The sequence below is a fragment of the Uncinocarpus reesii genome, genomic scaffold (genome assembly GCF_000003515.1).
Source record: "Uncinocarpus reesii 1704 scaffold_3 genomic scaffold, whole genome shotgun sequence".
Lineage (NCBI taxonomy): Eukaryota > Fungi > Ascomycota > Eurotiomycetes > Onygenales > Onygenaceae > Uncinocarpus > Uncinocarpus reesii.
This window is the reverse complement of record NW_003052498.1, coordinates 3,362,079-3,381,368: the sequence shown is the minus strand read 5'-3', so window position 1 is coordinate 3,381,368 and position 19,290 is coordinate 3,362,079. Positions and strand designations below refer to the sequence as shown.

Below are 19,290 nucleotides of genomic sequence, written 5' to 3'. Positions count from 1 at the left end.
GAGAGCGCGTCTTGGCCGGTCAAAAAGCAAAAGGCTGGTCTTTTGTCGATCTTGATAAATTTCCACCGCTTTGAGGCAAGCGACGTGGCGAGAGGTCTTGGTCCAGCCTGAAGCTGTTTTTCCCACAGCATCATACATAAGTAGGAAGAACGGGACCAGATTGTCTCATTTTTTTCACCCAGCCTCTTTGAGATTTATGGGACAGAGTGTTTTATGAGGGACGTATGGAGTGCCCCGTAGCATGTTCTGCATTTGGCACCGGCCACCTCGCCACGGTTGGGTTGGCATTCGATAGTGTAGCGGAGCGGACTCTGGACGAGCTGGGAAGACTGGGGTGAGGCCGCCTTGTCCTTTCCAAAGGGCATTATTCCAATCTGCCCAGAATGACGGACCTTTCAACCCCTTTCAAGCGCTGACGAGAGAAGAGCTCCGGTTGCGATCGGGTGTGATGTAGTGCTTGGCGTGACCTTGTTTGCACGGCTTGGCAGGGATCGAGAGAAGGTTTCTGATGATGATGATGAGAAAAGATTTAGGCAGTTCGGGTGGATGCAGTTTTCGCCGCTTCAGCAGGAATGGAACGCCAATCAGCATGCAGTTCTGATGAGCACCAGAAGTTCTAGACAATTGTTCGAACCGCCCTTTCGTCCCCTGAGGATTAGTGGGCAATGGTTTTGAAGGATCTTGTACGGAGTCTGTAACAGTCATCAAAACGTCAGTGATTGTTCTGAAACAATATGTTCTCCAACCCCCTGGTTTTAACTAGTTACTGCTCTTTCGATCCTTGGGATATTGGTTTGGGGGCATCACAGGACTCCCACCAGCGGGCATCTCGTCTTCCCGCATTAGCCATGAGGTCAACGGACGACAGCCCATGCCTTGCAGTGATCTTGGTTCTTTCTAGCTTCTGGCTTTTGGCTTTTTCCTTCCCTTTGCCTGCCTTGTTTCTTGGGCGCCTGCGGTTGGGCGGAACCTAGGCGTGTTGGCAGTGGCAGTGCAACGTCGCTCATTTGTCAGGATCGTCGACTTTGGCCCGCCAGCTCCCAGATCTTCCTACATACACGTTGTGGGAGAAGGAAAGATTTGGGGATACACAAGAGATGTATATAGGGAGTACGGCGGAAAGGTGCAAGCTTGGGACCCGGGAGTATCAAACGGACAGCGAGAGTCCTCGCTCCTAGCATTCGGCACGTCTGGGTATGCTGATCCAGGCAACGGCTCTGCCCCAAATGCAAATGACGGTGAAGCTGTAGAATGGTCAATAGCTCCTTGAATTCCCCCTTTCTCGCACCGCTGAAGAAAGACATCATGTAAATGCACCGTAGGCAGAATGGACAGTACATCCTTGGCTATGAGGTAAATGTAGATTTCCCTGGTCGTCCTCTCTCAAGTCTTAGATCCCAATGACGATCAAGTTCTTGTCATGGCGAAAGAGCGAGAAAATTATACTTGGAGAGCTTGCAGGCTTTGTTTGGGTCCCTGGCCTCTGGGCACCATCCCTGATTTCTTGGACGTTGATATTAGCCTTCCGCTTCCAAACCAACCACTTTCATCACTCAACGTGCCTCTCCACCTCTTCGCTCTCAGCTAGGCGAACCATGCCCGATTTCTCTCTCAAACGGGTGCTTGAAATTCTCGATTGACGGCCAAATCCTTCACGTACCACCAAGCTACTACGCCTTCCCCCTCTAGACAGCCCGTGTGCAGTCTTCACTTCCTCCCGAAACCCCCTTTGCCTGTGGAGACCCGTGTCTTGGAGGTATTGGGCCAAACATTGAATCGTGAGTGTTTCTCTCTCGGTCCACCGCCGTTTTGGATTTTTCCGGTCTTTTTCTCTCCTTCGAAGGAGGCATTGCTGGCTGTGTTGGGAGCTTCCGTCGCTGATATTTCCTCTCCCAAATCCACAGTCTATCTCAACACCACCTTAAACTTCATTCCTATTATCTTTACATCTGCAAAACTGAGAATCCTACCCAGCAATGGTATACGATAACGAGTACCGTCAATAAAGCTCGATTCTTCCAATACCGACAGCTTGGTTCACGCTTGACAAGCCCTTCGCCTTGCCTAAGTGTTGAGCACAGCTGAGTCCAGCGACGCAATCATGTCCGGCGGACCAGAGCCGGACACACCGGATCCTTCAAGCCCCTTGCGACGCGAAAGGGCCCCGACGATTACAATTGACACGTCCGCAGTTAACGCCTCGCAAAGCTCCCCAGACCCGCGGGCATCTATTGAAGATCAGAGGGGAGCTTCAGGTGACAGCGGGCCAAACTCGAGGTCACAGGCTACCGGACAGCTGAACCCGTCCAACTCACCGCCCGAATTGCATCCAAGCCCGTCGCCCGATGGAAAAGAGTATCGTGAGAGCCGGCCAACTTCGCCCCATAATGTTTCCTCGCCAACCTCGAAACAGGCCGAACCCAGCCATTCGAACTTCTTGGCTGTGCCTGGAGCGCGGTCAAGAGGCAACTCTTTTGACTCTGAAGATGCCACGAATTCTTGTGCGGGAGATACCGTCGCTCCATCCTCGACCTCCGCGACAGACACTCCTGGCCAAAGAGAATCCCCTATCGCAGAGGATATAACTAATGTTAAAGATGCACTGACGCCGGATCCCGGCACTGAAGCTGATTTCGAGGTACAAAACAACAAATTTGCTTTCTCGCCAGGTCAATTGAACAAGATGCTGAACCCGAAAAACCTGACCGCTTTTTACGCTCTTGGGGGACTCGCTGGAATCGAAAAGGGTTTGAGAACCAACCGCAATACTGGTCTTAGTGTCGACGAAAGTGTACTAGACGGAGCGGTCAGCTTTGAAGAGGCAACCCAGCAGAATGGTTCATCGAAGGCGTTTTCCGCGCCGCCACCGAGGATCGATACAGCGCATGCGGAATCTATAAGCAAAAGTAACGACGCCTTTGTTGACCGAAAACGCGTTTTCAGCGATAACCGACTACCGGCCAGGAAAACGAAGTCAATATGGGAACTGGCATGGATCGCATATAACGATAAGGTTTTGATCCTACTTTCCGTCGCTGCAGTCATATCTCTTGCGTTGGGTATCTACGAGGCCCTCACAGCCAAGCCTGGGGAGCCAAGGGTTCAATGGGTGGAAGGAGTTGCGATTATGGTCGCTATCTTGGTGGTGGTGGTCGTTGGTGCTTTAAACGACTGGAAAAAGGAGCAACAGTTTGTGAAACTCAACAAGAAAAAAGAGGACAGGAAAGTCAAAATCATACGCTCCGGAAAGTCTATTGAGATATCAGTTTACGATGTTTTAGCTGGTGACGTGATGCACCTGGAGCCTGGTGATATGGTTCCCGTTGATGGTATCTTTATTGAAGGCCATAATGTAAAATGCGACGAATCCTCAGCTACCGGTGAATCAGATCTTTTGCGAAAGATCCCTGGAGACGAAGTCTATCGGGCAATTGAAAATCACGAGCCCCTTAAAAAGCTGGACCCATTCATCCTCTCTGGTTCTAAAATCGCGGAAGGAGTCGGAACGTTCCTTGTTACAGCAACCGGTGTGAATTCATCCCACGGGAAGACACTACTCTCATTGCAAGAAGAAGGCCAGACGACTCCGTTGCAGTCGAAGCTCAATGTGCTGGCAGAATACATCGCTAAGCTGGGCCTCGCTGCCGGTTTACTGCTGTTTGTGGTACTCTTCATCAAGTTCTTGGTACATCTGAAAGACATCGAAGGTGGTTCAACAGAAAAGGGCCAAGCTTTCCTTCAAATTTTCATCGTTGCGGTCACTGTTATCGTCGTTGCTGTGCCTGAAGGCTTGCCACTTGCAGTTACCCTGGCTCTTGCATTCGCAACAACTCGAATGTTGAAGGATAACAACCTGGTCAGATTGTTGAGAGCTTGTGAAACTATGGGAAATGCAACAACCATTTGTTCCGACAAGACCGGCACACTTACACAAAACAAGATGACGGTCGTTGCTGGGACTTTTGGGACAGCTTCTAGATTTGGTGACAACGCTGCTACTGCATCTATCGATGATGATGAATCGGAAAATAACCAGAGCACCCCGAGTGCAAGCGAAATCCCCCCGGGTGAATGTGTGAATGCTCTATCGTCGAACGTGAAGGAGGCTTTGAAACAAAGCATCGCGCTTAACTCGACAGCTTTTGAGACAGAGGAACAGGGAACAATCGACTTTGTTGGTTCCAAGACGGAAACGGCATTACTCGGTTTCGCGCGCGATTTTCTGGCATTGGGCTCTTTAAATGAAGAACGGTCCAATTCTGAGGTCGTGCAAGTTGTTCCTTTTGATTCCGGCAGAAAGTGCATGGCAACAGTTCTCAAACTATCGAACGGAAAATACAGAATGCTTGTCAAAGGCGCTTCTGAGATCCTGATCTCAAAGTGTACCAAGATTATTCGAGATCCTACCGCCGACCTTTCTGATATTCCTCTTACAGAAAAGCACCGTGCAACTTTAAACAATATTGTCATGCATTACGCTTCCCAATCTTTACGCACTATCGGGTTGATTTATCAAGATTACGAGCAGTGGCCACCTCGCGGAGTGCCTACCCAAGAAGATGACCGCCGACTTGCGTCTTTTGATGCCCTCTTCAAGGACCTTATCTTTTTGGGCGTTGTCGGTATCCAGGACCCTCTGCGACCGGGTGTAGCTGATTCCGTCCGTCAGTGTCAGAAAGCTGGTGTCTTCGTACGGATGGTCACTGGTGACAACATCATGACTGCAAAGGCCATTGCTGAGTCCTGTGGGATTTTTACCCCTGGTGGAATTGCAATGGAGGGTCCCAAGTTCCGAAAACTAAGTTCATATCAGATGAACCAGATCATCCCAAGATTGCAAGTTCTTGCACGATCTAGTCCAGAAGATAAAAGGATTTTGGTAGCTCAACTTCAAAAGCTTGGCGAGACGGTTGCAGTGACTGGCGACGGAACTAACGACGCACCTGCTTTGAAAGGGGCAGATGTTGGGTTTTCAATGGGTATTGCTGGTACCGAGGTTGCAAAAGAAGCGTCAGCCATCATTCTTATGGATGATAATTTCAATTCGATTGTCAAGGCAATGGCTTGGGGTCGTGCTGTTAATGATGCTGTCAAAAAGTTCTTGCAAGTGAGTGAACATCCATTCCGTCCTAGCTTTTGCTATCGAGCTCTCTAACCTCTCTGCCTAGTTCCAAATTACTGTCAACGTAACGGCAGTGTTCTTGACTTTCATTTCGGCGGTTGCCAGCGATGAAGAAAAGTCGGTGCTTACTGCCGTTCAACTTCTCTGGGTCAATCTCATTATGGACACCTTTGCCGCATTGGCACTGGGTAAGTGACATTTACTCTCACCTCCTTGCACTGTTCCGGGACTCATCAAATCATAGCAACCGACCCGCCACCTTCTACTATTCTTAATCGTAAACCCGAGCCAAGATCGGCTCCCTTAATTACGCTGACAATGTGGAAAATGATAATCGGGCAATCAATATACCAATTGGTTGTGACATTTATCTTGAACTTCGCAGGAAAGAGCATTCTGAATTACGGTCCTAGTGAGCAGGATGAGAAAGAATTCCGCGCTATGGTTTTTAACACATTCGTTTGGATGCAGATTTTCAATCAATACAAGTGAGTGGCTCTTAAACCCTGGTTATCAAACCCGTACATTAACCTCTATCCGTCTTCAGCGCCCGGCGTATTGACAATCGCTTCAATATTTTTGAAGGATTGCTGCGAAACAAGTGGTTCATTGCGATCCAATTTATCATTACCGGGGGTCAGGTCCTGATCATTTTTGTGGGAGGTCAGGCCTTTTCGGTTGTTCCCCTTAATGGAAGGGAATGGGGTATTTCCATAATCCTCGGTCTCATATCGCTCCCGGTTGCAGTGATCATCCGCCTAATACCGGACGAGTTCCTCCACAAGTTGGTGCCACGCTTTTGGACTCGAAAACCGCGTGGTCCTCAAGTGTTTGTATCGGACGAGGACCAACGATACGAATGGAACCCAGCTTTGGAGGAGATTCGAGATCAGTTACAGTTCTTGAAAACCATCCGAGGTGGCAGGTTGAATCACTTGAAGTATAAGCTTCAACACCCACAAACGTTACTTCCTCGGTCACGCAACGGCTCAAGGTCTCAGGAATTCTCTGTTCCCCAGACTCCGCAGGGCGAGAATGAACCTGAGCTGAATGGTAATGCCCCGGCAACGCCAGACTCGCGCATGAGGAGCCGTGGCCGATCGAGATCCAACTCTGCGTTTGGTCCTGCGGCTGCCATGGCAGGTATTGTCGCGGGAAGCATTGCAGGCTGGTCTCCAGTCGAGCGAGGCACAGGTGAAAACGACTCGATCAAATTCTCGAGGACCGGCCCTGGGGCTCTGGATCAGCAGGAGGGTATTGAAATCCATCCCAACACCCGGGACGATGATCCTGTAGTGAGCGATTATTCACCGGCGAGCAAGGTGCCTCCTAGCCAAAATCCCGACCTGGTTCCTGAGTTCTTGCACGACTCGTCGTCCAATACTGGCCATCAGTCGCGGCGGTCAACTTCTCGCCATTCGACCTCGAGACACTCAGCGGCGTCTTCAGCGAAACCGCATCCTAAGACTTGAATTTCCCATAAAAGAGCGATCGATACACTTACGCTTTTTCCAAATAGATTTTTACCACGCGGTCTCAGATCAGCTGCCACTCCTGCTATAATATTTTCTTAATCGTCCGATACTATCGAGTTTTTATTTTACTTCATCACGGGTTTGTGCTTCACAAATGGGTGCTTAGACTAAATCTTTCTGTAGCTTTTTTTGGCTGGCGTTTGGATTTCGCGCCCTTTTTTTTATACCTCGTCCAGTCGGTTTCTGCCTTGTTTTCCACCCCCTAATGGCGAATGCGGCGAGTTTATTCGATTCCACGGATGTCCCAATTCATATATACGCTTTTATTCCGGTTGATCAATTGCATGGTGTCGGGTCGGACGGTCAGGCGGTTGAAACGCTTTTTCCTCTTTCGCTACTATTGGGTTTATTCTTGCTCCCTCCTTCTGCTCCTTTTTGTTGCGGTACATATTCGTGCTATCCAGAGTCCGCTCGCATCCATGTTATTTAATTCCCTTTTGTGCGATTTGTGGTTTTGTTGCTGTTCATTCTCGAGTGTGTTATCATAACCGGTTCTTTATAAATACGATTGCTTTGCTAGATGCTTTCACTGCACCTTATTTTTCCCTTTTTCGTCTCAAATGGCGTAGTTATTCCATTGTGCTTTTGATCGACTTTGAAATCAAAGAAACCATCAAAAAAGTCGAAAAGGCCCAGAAATGTATCAAGTGTCGCCTTTATATACTGCACTTTGAGGCGATTTCATCTTTTTCACCACCTCGATCGTCAGGCATGTGCACAGTAAGATAGTTAGTCAAGCTCGACCAACCTAGGCTTGACCCGTCAAGAGAGGAGCGAACTAGCAAGCGGACTGATCAACTGCTTACCTCGCCTTGGTTAATTAACTAATAGTTACACAACTTCCGAAAGCCGACTCGCATTGAGGCACTCTCTCTCACACACACACACACACACACACACACACACACACCTAACTGCATAAACAACCGTCAGGCCCTCGTTAAACAGTCCTATACAAGCGTGCTCAGCCTGAACATTCCCCCAAGTGTAACTACAACCCGTCTGCACCTCCCCGTCCATCACCAATATGGATCTTTCGTACCTTGCACAGGCAGGGGCAAAGCTCCTGGCGCTCCTCCGCCCTGGGACTATTGGATCCGGCGTGGTTTCGTACCTGCTGGTGGTGTACGGCCTGCGATACCGAAGAATACGGGCCATGCAGGAACAGTTCAAATACCCTACGAGAGAGTCACTAGCGAAGATGACAGACGATGACGCGTGGAAGATACTACAGGTGCTGGGACAGCTGGAATTCCCTTTTACGTATTTGAAGGCGTTGCAGTTTGCATTATTCAGGGCAAGTCAAAAAATGATTTCAAACGAAAAGAGCTTGTGAGGCCGTCAGTCTGTTGCGAAATCAATCTGACATGTTCAAACAAAAAAAGACCTATGGCATCCCTTCGATATCCGGGCTTCTTGTGAAAACGTCCGAGTTTTCGAAGCAACAGACCGCAATGAAACGTTACGCAGACACATCAGTCCTGATCGCTGAATTCGTGGGCAACCCACCCACCTCTTCTCGGAGTCGCGAGGCGATCGCTCGCATGAACTATATCCATTCGGTATATCTCAAGTCCGGCAAGATCCTGGACGATGACATGCTCTATACCCTGAGCCTTTTTGCGCTCGAGCCGTTTCGCTGGATCGATCGGTACGAATGGCGGCAACTAAGCGAGCTGGAGAAGTGTGCTTTGGGCACGTTCTGGAAGTCGATCGGTGATGCGATGGAGATCAAGTACGACAAGTTGCCGTCTTCCAAAGCGGGATTTCGGGACGGGCTGCAGTGGTTGGACGAGATCCAGACGTGGAGCGAAGAATACGAGAAAGAGCATATGGTTCCCCATCGGGATAATCACCAAACGGCGGAGGAGACGATTTCGATTCTGCTCTGGACTGTTCCTCGTGTGTTCCGAAATCTGGGGCGGAAAATGATATACTTCCTGATGGATGATCGGCTGCGCACTGCCATGACGTACCTATAGCTTTCCCCCTTCCCTCGGAGTGCTTGACTCTCAGGTGACTATTTTCTGACTCGCTGCAATTTTTAGTTACGATCGACCTGGCTGGACGTACCGTTTTATATTCTCCCAGATATTCGCAGTCCGAAAGTACGCCCTCCGCTACTTGGCCCTTCCGCGGCCCGGATTTCTTCAAATCAGACGTATCAGCACCGATCCGACCGAAAAGCCGCCCCATTTCTTGCTCAACTATGAGGGCGCACCCTTCTACGTGAAGCCAACGCTGTGGAATCGATGGGGCCCACCCTCTTGGTCCAAGAGGCTCCTCCGCCTGCCTCTTCCCGGAGATGGCGGCGACACTTATTTTCCAAACGGTTATGAGACGCCTGACGTCGGGCCACGCGCGTTTGTGGGGAAAGGGCGCGATTACCATGAACAGACGCTGCAACGATTGATGAGCAAACGGACGGGCCAGTGTCCTTTTGTCGTGGGGTAGAATTGACTGCAAGCAGGCACTGGGTCTGGACGGAAGAATGACGAATGAGGGATGGCAAATGGCAATGGATGGAGGCGGTTCTTCTTATGCGATTTCCTTCTGTTTGATATTCTAGACTGCTCTCGGGAATGCCATCTCAACTGACGATTTCGCTGCTTGCCCGTTTTATCCATCAATAGCACCAGTCACGTGCAGTCTGCTTATGTCATAGGCGGACGGGGGGCCCACCTGCCCCACAACCTTCTTCTTTCGGCAGCAGAGTCTTGGCGCCGCGACCCGGGAGTATCCGGGCGTATCCCCGCCTAGCCCGCGCAGGTCCTGCTGCAGCCATTTTGCGCTGGCAGAGTACTTCCTCCTTCGACTTCAAGAAGCATCGCCATCCCGGCTTCTCCTCACACCCCCTCTCTCGCCCGGCCCCTGCCAGCCCTCCATCTCTTCCTTTGCAAAAGCAACGATGCTCCGTCTCGGCGCCAGGACCCTTGTCCGCCCTGCGGCGCCCGCGAGAGGTTTGGTTGTATATCAGACTCCAAGACCCAGCATACCTCCTTCTTCCCCTCTTGGTCCATCTTCGATTCCTCACCGACTCCTCGCTACAACTGCTCCAACCATGGCTAATCTTGCAACTTTCAGACCGCCAACTATCCAAAATGAGCCCAATGTACGTCTTCCTTTGCCCTTCTCCCCGCGTGCAAGTGTCAAGATCCCTTGGCCTCGGAGATTCCCTGTTCGATTGAGGGGGCGGCGGCTGCTAACTCACTTTTCTTTTTCTTCTCGCAGAAACACTATGCCAAAGGCTCTCCGGATCGGGAGAAGCTGCAGAGTGCGTTGAAAGCGTTCAAGCGCAATGCTCCCGTGCAGGTGCCGTTGATGATTGGCGGCAAAGCTGTAGGTCCCCAATTCATCCTATTCTTACCGTGACATACCGGCTAACGACTACTGTGTTGCTCAGGTCGAAACATCCTCCGTTGAAACGCAGCGAAACCCTTCCGATCACGCTCAGATAGTAGCCAAATACCACAATGCCACCCAGGAGGACGTCAAAGCGTCGATTGCTTCTGCACTGGATGCAAAGAAGAAATGGGAGAGCCTTCCATTTGCCGATAGAGCTGCGGTGTTCTTGAAGGCAGCCGATTTGGTCGGTGGAAAGTACAGATATGAAATCATGGCCGCCACAATGGTTGGCCAGGGCAAGAATGCGTGGCAAGCTGAGATTGACGCTGCCGCTGAACTGTGTGACTTTTTGAGGTTGGTTGAAATGCATACTTTCGCAGTTAGGCCAGGCATCGGATGCTAATACGTCTTAGATTCAATGTGCAGTACGCTTCGGAATTATACACCCAGCAGCCAGCCCACAATGCCCCTGGAGTTTGGAAGTAAGTATCCCTCCCCCCGCATGGCCGGATTATATTGCGAACAGGAATTGATTTCGAACTAGTCGCGTGGAATATCGTCCGTTGGAGGGTTTCGTTTATGCAATCTCTCCGTTCAACTTCACTGCAATTGGCGGAAATTTGCCAGCGGCTCCGGCGCTCATGGGAAATACGGTCGTCTGGAAACCGTCACCATATGCTATGGCATCCAACTTCTTGACTTACAAGATCCTCGTCGAAGCTGGTCTCCCTCCAGGCGTTATTCAGTTCGTCCCTGGTGACGCCGAAATGGTTACTCGCACCATCCTCGACCACCCAGAATTCGCCGCTTTGCACTTCACTGGTAGTACCGCCGTTTTCCGCTCTCTGTATGGCAAAATCGCCCAGGGTGTTGCGGAAGGCAAATACAAGGGTTACCCACGTATTGTTGGTGAAACCGGCGGCAAAAATTTCCATCTTATCCACCCCACCGCCGACATTCACAACGCAGTCATCAACACCGTCCGCGGTGCTTTCGAGTACCAAGGCCAGAAGTGCAGTGCCTGCTCCCGTGCATATGTTCCCGCCTCTAAATGGGATGAATTCCGCACTCTTCTCGTGTCTGAGGTCGAGAAGCTCAAAATCGGCGACCCAGAGGATTTCACTAACTTCATCGGCCCTGTCATCCACGAGCCATCCTTTGCCAAACTCTCCAAAGTCATCGACGACGCCAAATCGGACAAGTCGCTTACTCTTCTCGCTGGTGGCAAGCACGATAAATCAAAGGGCTATTTCATCCACCCAACCGTGTACTCCACCACCGATATCAACCACCATCTCCTTTCCACCGAGCTTTTTGGCCCTGTCCTCGCCATCGCCGTCTATGATGATGCCGCCCCCAACGCTTTCGAGTCCATTTGCAAAACCATTGATAGTACCGGCCAATACGGCTTGACCGGCGCGGTCTTCGCCCAGGACCGGGAGGCAATCTATTATGCCGAAAATGCGCTGCGCACCACTGCTGGAAACTTCTACATCAACTGCAAATGTACTGGCGCCGTGGTTGGTCAACAGCCGTTTGGTGGATCCAGAGCATCTGGCACCAACGACAAAGCTGGAAGCCAGGCGCTTCTGAGCAGATTCGTGAGCATGCGGTCCATCAAGGAAGAGTTTGTCGTTGTTGAGAAGGTGTTGTATCCTAGCAATGAGTAAGCTGAAAAGCGAAAAACGCATGACTTTTTCTTTGGGACTTTTCACTATATATAATGCCTTTTGCGAGCGTGGAATATTATAAAATGTACGGAGTATGAATCTAGCCTGTACTCCTAGCATAGATATAAATTGAATAGCAAATGACAAGTATTACACGACAAAAAGGCTTTTTTAGGCACGGACTCAATTGAGGTGTGATTAATACTATGCATGGCCATGGTAGGTGAAATGATTTCAATTAATATTGGTATAACTACGTCTAGCAGGACAAAAAGGAGCTCGAGTAACCATCTCAGTGGTAGGGAGAGAGATCGCATGTCACCGCGTTTAGAGAGAGTTAATTCAAGATTATCAAAAAGGAGGGAAGTTATCGCTCAAAACTAACATGATGATGCTAACATCAGGATTGAAAACCGTGCACTGGGGTATACATTGAGCTGTTTACTCTTCTCCTTCCATAACTTCCTCCTCAAGGCTACAACAGAAAAAGTAATCAGAATCATATCAAAATAGAAAGTTGAACAATGGGAGACTTACTATTCTTCTTCACCCTCAGAGATGCTGGCGTCTTGGTACTGTTGGTATTCACTGACCAAGTCGTTCATGTTGCTCTCAGCCTCAGTGAATTCCATCTCGTCCATACCTTCGCCAGTGTACCAATGCAAGAAAGCCTTGCGACGGAACATAGCAGTAAACTGGTCACCAACACGCTTGAAGAGTTCCTGAATGGAGGTAGAGTTTCCAATAAATGTGGAAGACATTTTAAGACCACGTGGAGGAATGGAGCAAAGAGCAGTCTGGATGTTGTTGGGAATCCACTCAACGAAGTAAGAGTGGTTCTTGTTCTGCACATTGCGCATCTGGTCTTCAACTTCTTTCATGGAAACCTTGCCACGGCTATTGAAATTGTCAGAAAGCCCGACAAAAGAAGTATCACAAGTATATAAATATGGGGACTTACAAGATGGCAGAGCAGGTAAGGTAGCGGCCGTTGCGGAAGTCAGAGGCAGCCATCATATTCTTGGGGTCGTACATTTGCTGGGTCAATTCTGGGACGGTGACGGCGCGGAAGGAATAGGCGCCACGGCTAGTAAGAGGAGCGAAGCCAACCATGAAGAAATGGAGACGAGGGAATGGGACCATGTTGACAGCCAATTTACGGAGGTCGGAGTTAAGTTGGCCAGGGAAACGAAGGCAAGTTGTGACGCCGGACATGACAGCAGAGACCAAATGGTTAAGGTCGCCGTATGAGGGTTGAGACAGCTTGAGAGTTCTCATGCAAATATCGTAAAGAGCCTAAAAGCCATCAATACTATGAGAAACCGTATGCACCGGGGGAATATCGGTCAAATCCTACCTCATTATCAATACAGGAGGATTTCGTCAAAGTGCTCAACCAATTGGTGGACAGAGAGCGTTGCGTTGTATGGTTCAACAACAGTATCCGAGACCTTTGGCGATGGAACGACGGAGAAAGTTGCCATCATACGGTCTGGGAATTCCTCTCGAATCTTCGAGATCAACAATGTGCCCATACCGGCACCAGTACCACCACCAAGGGAGTGGGTAATCTGGAAACCTTGGAGGCAGTCGCAACCTTCAGCCTCACGACGAACAACATCGATGACCTGGTCGACCAATTCAGCACCCTCAGTGTAGTGACCCTTGGCCCAATTGTTTCCGGCACCAGATTGTCCGAAAACGAAGTTATCGGGACGGAAGAGTTGGCCAAATGGACCAGCACGGACGGCTTCCATGGTACCGGGTTCGAGGTCGACGAGGACAGCACGAGGAACAAATTTCTTTCCAGAAGCCTATATGGCATTTAGCTTAAATGGCTGAAAACCGGAATGAGCTGCAATACCTCGTTGAAGTAGACGTTCATACGTTCGAGTTGAAGATCAGACGCTCCGGCATAACTGAGTCCGTGTTAAAGCGATGTTTATCCTGTGTTATAAGGGCACAACTCACTTGCCGGAGCCATCGAGGCCATGTTCGCCAGAGATGGTTTGCCTAAATATACATGTTAGCAAACGGCATAAAAGCAACCGAATTTACAGGTCGTGCTGGCCAATTGAACCTACCAGAAAGCGGCACCAATTTGGTTACCCTATATTCAGGTCAAGTCAGGTCAATAATGTCCGAGCATCGACGGGATTTGACTGAGATATCTCGTTCCTAATACTTACACACTGGCCGGTTTGAAGGTGGACCTAAAATACCAAAAGAAGATATCATTAGCATAATGGCGTCGACTCGAAATCATCCAGGGATCCTGGGATTTGGGTGCAGTGACTGGCGGGGTTTGCATCGGGAAGAGCATGCGTGCGTCACAAAACAGACGCGTTGGGAGTCCGAGAACTTACAATTTCACGCATTTTGAATGAACAGTAGGTTTGAAGGAAGTGAGGTCGGTCAGAATCGAGTGTTGACGCAGTGTGGTCAGGACTGAGGGAGCGGAGGATGTTGTTGGGTCGAAAGAGAAGGATGGGCGGTGAGGTTGAAAAAGGGGAGAAAGCGACGACTAGCTCCGTGGCCGAGCTAAGCCAGACTGAGTTATGATTGTTGACATTGTTTGTGCGGCAGGCGCCAGAAAGCCCGCGTTGAGCGCTGGCTTATGTAAGAATGTCAACAATCCCGCTTTGGCTTAGCGCCGGCACCAGGCGTCCTTGGCATCAAACATCTTGTTGGTTTGCCCCAGGCACGAACCATTTGATGGGAATAGTAAAAGCACTGGCTTCAGCTAAAATACAAGAAACAAATGTCTGCTATGAATACTTTAACTACTTGCGGAGTCCTTCTTGGGCGTTTCATTCTCAATCCATGAACTGAACTTCTCCAGCCGTTTAGATTCTTCGTCATCGTAACTGGCTTCCCAGCCTGCGCCATCGTCTTCATAATCATAACTCTTATCGTTGGATTTTCTAAACCTCTCACGGCCGTCTGCAATGTACGCTTCCACTTTTGTGCCGCCGAAGAACCGACCATTCATCATCTAACCACGATTAGAAAGAGCGGTTGCCTATCTGTGGAAGGGTAAGAACATACCTCGACGCAGGCTTGTGCTGCTTCAGGGTCCTTGAATCTAACAGTAACAACTCCTGATTCTTCCTTATCATACAGCACAACATTCGTGACCTCTCCAAGCTTTGAACATTCATCTCGGATATCTTCCTTGATATCGAGAATAGCGGCCGGATCATCCTTTTATAATAATAATAGAGAGTGAGTAAATGGGAAACTATTTTTCTGCAGTCGCGCAAGCGGGAGAGGGGCTTCATCAAAATGAAGAATAAGCCCAGCGGGGTAATCTCACCTCCAGTTCTGCTAGCGTAAACATGTGCCGGAGAATAACAACCTTCTCCCAGCGCCCTGTAGGCTGAAGAGTCGCTGCATCATCCTCATCCCAGTCCGCGAGCTTGCTAGAGCCAGCATATTAGTATGCCAATGATTTCGCGTTCGGACAGTAACATACTTCTTTAACCTCTGCGTTTTCTTTATAATCTTTGCCTTATCTCTCGTGTTCTGTTTCTGCGGAGCTTCTTGTTGCGCCTTGAACGAAAAATCCGCTTGCTGAACTTTCATTTTGCCTTGCGGCCCTGTCTCACCAAGTCGAAAATCCGAATCGTCGAGCATTTGAATAGCCAGATTGACGGACTCGGGACGGAAATATACAACCAACGCGTCCCCTTTGAACTTTCCATTTTCATCCGTGTACATCTTTATCCGCGGTCGATGGCTATCAATTTCTTCGGCAATAACGCCGCATTTGCAAAAGACATCGTTTATCTCCTCGATAGTAGCATCTAAGGGAATGGAAGTGACGTACACTGCCGTGTTGGTGCGAGGCTTCTTTGCTTTAGGGGCATTGGTATTGCCGGACTCCTGTAGTCGCGATACAAAATACAAGGAGGAGTTAGACACTGGCATCATTTATCAATTGGGAAGAGCCTTGAGTTAGGCCGAGAACGCACATCACCGTTTTGCTTCCGCTTCTTCTTTTGCTGCTTGACTGCAGGTTCACTCTCATCAACGCCCTCCACCTTGTATGCTTCTCCTTGTTGTTCGATTAGAGTGTCATCCAGCTGTTCATCGGTGCAGCGGCGTAAATGCGAAGCCAAGCAGTTAGAATCATGATCCGTCCAACTCGTGGAAATCATAAAAGCACTGATCCAACTTAGGGGAAGAACAGATATCCAATGGAGTAAAGGTATTGGGACGATACGCCCGAGCTCCCATTACGGAGACCTCTTGCCCGACAGAACTGTCCTACATAGCAGCACGGGTTGGTTGAAGGGGCATGCGCAGCAAAAATGGAGTAGTTACCGAAGGTATCCATCTTTTCAGAACTGTGTCGTAAGAATATTCTTCACCGTCTTCGGTTTCCAGAATGAATTTATTGTCGAGTCTGGAGAAAGAGATTCGGGGATCGCTATCAAATTCTGAAGCATCAAGCGGGAAGTTCGAGCGGGTCGCGCTGTCGCCTGTCGGATTCGGTGCCTCTTCCATATTTGTATAAGGTCTTATCCAAGGCGTTTCGGTTATAGCAATATAACCGGTTTGTGAAATACTAGCAAAAAGGCTTTGAATATGCGTCGGCTTGAAGAGACGTTGAATGGTTAATCTCCAACTCTTGAGGCTGTTGAGTTTCTTGGATTCTCTGAATCGAGCGTTAAGAAGTGGTGGTTAGCTAAGCTCTGGATTCTGTTCCAAGCCCAACAGGAAGCAACCTGACAGATTCCAGCATTATGTCTAGCTTCTCATAATAATATACAATGCTGTTTTATATTTGTTTGATTCTATCTACCTGCATGGCTTTTAAAGGTGATTCAAATGGGATGGAATTGATTTGAGTAATGACATTTTGGTATAACTACACTTGATCAAATGGCTAGTTATCATCTTTAAAAGGTGCAAGTATTCATCAGACTAGCCATTTATTTAGAACCTCAATATTGATCTATTGAAGCTTAGAAACATTAGTTTCGTTTTTCAAAACTTGCCATCTGAGGGAGAAGTCATAATGACTGCATTTTCTATGACTTACATCCTCCTCGGAACAGGCGGATTCTGGGAAGCTTGACGGCTCTTGGTGGAAGTCTAAACAAACATACATGAACAACACCCTCGAGATTTATCGAGTAGTGACGGCAATTTGCCCGCAATGAATCGAACGGATCGAGCCGCCGCACGCGGAAGACCCGAGCCCAATCGCCCTGGCACGAGCTAGGATAACAGAAGGGTTAGATGACCGAACGTATTCCTTACCAACAGGTGAAATGACCGAGGAACCCTAGCGAGAAGAGCACAGGGAACAACGAAATATCACAAGGAATGCCGTGGAGTCATATAGGCAAGAGGTTAGGGAGATCATATCCTACTGCTAGTTAGGCGGGCGGAATAACAACAAGAGAAACCGTGGAGTTATATAGGCAAGAATGGTTAGGGAGATAACCAATCCGGCTACCCAGACACCTTCTTGTACTCCGTACATAGCTCAGTTTCCAGCTAGCTGAATAGATCAAGCATCTCCTTCCATTAGTTAGTTCGCTGTTAGTTGACTAGTTACCTTACTTAGTTAGTCATTGGTTATCTTCCACAGAAGGACTTGATAACATGTTGGAATACAGCCAGTTGCTGTTCTTCCAAATGTTGAAAAAAAAAATCCCTAAATAGGAGGTGGGTTCGTGTGTGCGTCTATGAGTCTAGGAGGAAACATGCGGGAGCGTATGAAAGAATCTTTGACCATATCAATACTCCGTATATAACAGTGAACGTTTACGTCTCAGCCCAGCACGTATAAAGGTCATTCACTCATTACTTCTCATTCGTGTTTGATGCGGTACTAATATACTTCTGCCGACCAACAGAGTCAATGTCAGATTTGGGTTCGGAAATATCGGTCTCGAGCTCGCTTCCGACGTCTCGAGTGATTTCCACGTAGTCGTACTGAAGGCATATCAGCTTGGTAAAACGCACTATGAGAATTAACTCGAAAACATACAGCAAATTCTCCAATCTCCACATCGTCGACACCTAAGGTTTCATCGTTCTCACTGGTTCGGAGTTGCAATCCAGGGATTAGATTGATAAGGAATAGAATAATACAGCTCCCGAAGAATGAATAGGCAGCGCCGCTTGCGGAGTCTGCAAGTTGGTAGGCGAGCTGGATATAATTTTGATTGAGCCAACCTCCATCAATATGAGTGGCACCGTCGAGCCTTGCGATATAATCACTGTCACCGTGTTAGAGCAGGGTTGGTTTAAAGAATAAAGAGATGCTTACGCTGCAAAGAGGCCCGTAAGCAAATTCCCGACGATACCCCCAATGCCATGAACGGCAAAAATATCCAAGGCATCGTCAATCTGCATCAGGTATTTCAACTTCGTAGCGTGATTGCATGCAGTGGCTCCGATCACGCCAAAAATCACTGCTGACCAAGGTGGGACATAACCCGAGGCAGGAGTAATAGCTACGAGGCCGGATATCACCCCAGAGGAGAAGCCCACCGCGGAGAACTTTCGATTCAAGCGATAGTCCAAAAGGCACCAGGTCACACCGCCAGCAGCAGCAGCCAGATTTGTCACCACGCCGGCCATAACTGCTCGAAGGTTTGCACTGAATGCGGAGCCACAATTGAAACCAAACCACCCAAACCATAAGAACACCGTTCCGATTACAACATGGGTAACGTTATGGGGACGATAGCTGAATTCACGGGCATCGTGGCCTCGTCGCTTTCCCAGCATAAGAGAATAAGCTAACGCAGTAGCGCCGGAGGCGATATGTACCGGTGTTCCGCCAGCGAAGTCGAGAGCACCCATTTTGTATACCCAGCCAGAGGCATTCCACGTCCAGCAAGCGAGTGGGTCATAGATAATTGTCGTCCAAATAAACATAAAAACGATACATGGTGCCATTCGACCACGTTCAGCCACAGCTCCCACTGCCAAAGCAACTCTGAGAATCATCAATTAGGACGCTCCAAGTCGGTAGCGGAAACCTTGGCCGACTTACGTGATGGAAGCAAACATTCCTTGGTAAAGGGCAAACATTAAGTCGGGAATCTTTGTGCTTCCCACAGATGGCTGGGCGAGAACGCCTTTAAAGCCGAGGTTTTGGAGGTTTCCGATATATGTTCCTGCTGAATGCGAAAATGCAAGGGAGTAGCCCCAGAAAAACCACTGGATGGAGACGACCCCAAGAGACATCACCGACAGCCATATCAAAGATAGAGCGGATTTCCTTCGAGCAAGTCCAGAGTAGAAAAAGCTGGTTTGCAGTCAGAATAAGCGACGAAGGGGAAGGAGTCAACATCCTCATACCCTACGCCTGGGATCATAAGCAGCACCAAGGCCGTGCATGTGATCATCCACGCGATATCACCGGCCTAAGGCAAGGAGTCAGTTAGCTTTGTCAGTCTATTGATCTGAACGGAGATCAAAGGGACACACGTTATAAAAAACATTCAGGTCGATCTCTAACGAGTCACCTCCCGTAGCGGTGGTTCCATTATAGGGAATTAGCACAGTATAATTCAAGGCATTCAAGTCTAACGTTTCTGCCATGGTGCGGGTCACGTTGAGATTCCCGTTCAAAGGTATTGTTGAGCAAGGG

At 49.0% G+C, this 19,290-nt stretch overlaps 6 protein-coding genes across 6 annotated transcripts; 3 read left to right on the top strand and 3 right to left on the bottom strand.

Moving 5' to 3' along the window:
• Window positions 1-2,101: 2,101 nt before the first annotated feature.
• On the top strand, window positions 2,102-6,594 carry UREG_05923 (Na/K ATPase alpha 1 isoform; the record flags this gene model as incomplete). Its single annotated transcript, XM_002585188.1, has 4 exons — window positions 2,102-5,107; window positions 5,169-5,310; window positions 5,508-5,610; window positions 5,670-6,594. 4 exons carry the CDS (start codon window positions 2,102-2,104, stop codon window positions 6,592-6,594), a joined length of 4,176 nt encoding a protein of 1,391 aa, XP_002585234.1.
• Window positions 6,595-8,024: 1,430 nt separating this feature from the next.
• On the top strand, window positions 8,025-8,639 carry UREG_05922 (uncharacterized protein; the record flags this gene model as incomplete). The annotated part of the gene is made up of 1 exon (XM_002585187.1): window positions 8,025-8,639. The coding sequence occupies one exon, from the start codon at window positions 8,025-8,027 to the stop codon at window positions 8,637-8,639; it is 615 nt and encodes a 204-aa protein (XP_002585233.1).
• Window positions 8,640-9,718: 1,079 nt separating this feature from the next.
• UREG_05921 (1-pyrroline-5-carboxylate dehydrogenase) lies at window positions 9,719-11,672 on the top strand (the record flags this gene model as incomplete). The annotated part of the gene is made up of 5 exons (XM_002585186.1): window positions 9,719-9,769; window positions 9,889-9,996; window positions 10,061-10,356; window positions 10,416-10,484; window positions 10,547-11,672. The coding sequence occupies 5 exons, from the start codon at window positions 9,719-9,721 to the stop codon at window positions 11,670-11,672; spliced, it is 1,650 nt and encodes a 549-aa protein (XP_002585232.1).
• A 536-nt stretch (window positions 11,673-12,208) lies between these two features.
• On the bottom strand, window positions 12,209-13,665 carry UREG_05920 (tubulin beta chain; the record flags this gene model as incomplete). Its single annotated transcript, XM_002585185.1, has 6 exons — window positions 12,209-12,569; window positions 12,634-12,968; window positions 13,070-13,183; window positions 13,289-13,486; window positions 13,560-13,591; window positions 13,644-13,665. 6 exons carry the CDS (start codon window positions 13,663-13,665, stop codon window positions 12,209-12,211), a joined length of 1,062 nt encoding a protein of 353 aa, XP_002585231.1.
• A 786-nt stretch (window positions 13,666-14,451) lies between these two features.
• On the bottom strand, window positions 14,452-15,602 carry UREG_05919 (uncharacterized protein; the record flags this gene model as incomplete). Its single annotated transcript, XM_002585184.1, has 4 exons — window positions 14,452-14,667; window positions 14,721-14,876; window positions 14,989-15,094; window positions 15,148-15,602. The coding sequence occupies 4 exons, from the start codon at window positions 15,600-15,602 to the stop codon at window positions 14,452-14,454; spliced, it is 933 nt and encodes a 310-aa protein (XP_002585230.1).
• Window positions 15,603-17,489: 1,887 nt separating this feature from the next.
• Window positions 17,490-19,241, bottom strand: UREG_05918 (ammonium transporter MEP2; the record flags this gene model as incomplete). The annotated part of the gene is made up of 6 exons (XM_002585183.1): window positions 17,490-17,621; window positions 17,677-17,908; window positions 17,959-18,633; window positions 18,691-18,945; window positions 18,999-19,063; window positions 19,128-19,241. 6 exons carry the CDS (start codon window positions 19,239-19,241, stop codon window positions 17,490-17,492), a joined length of 1,473 nt encoding a protein of 490 aa, XP_002585229.1.
• Window positions 19,242-19,290: the final 49 nt, after the last annotated feature.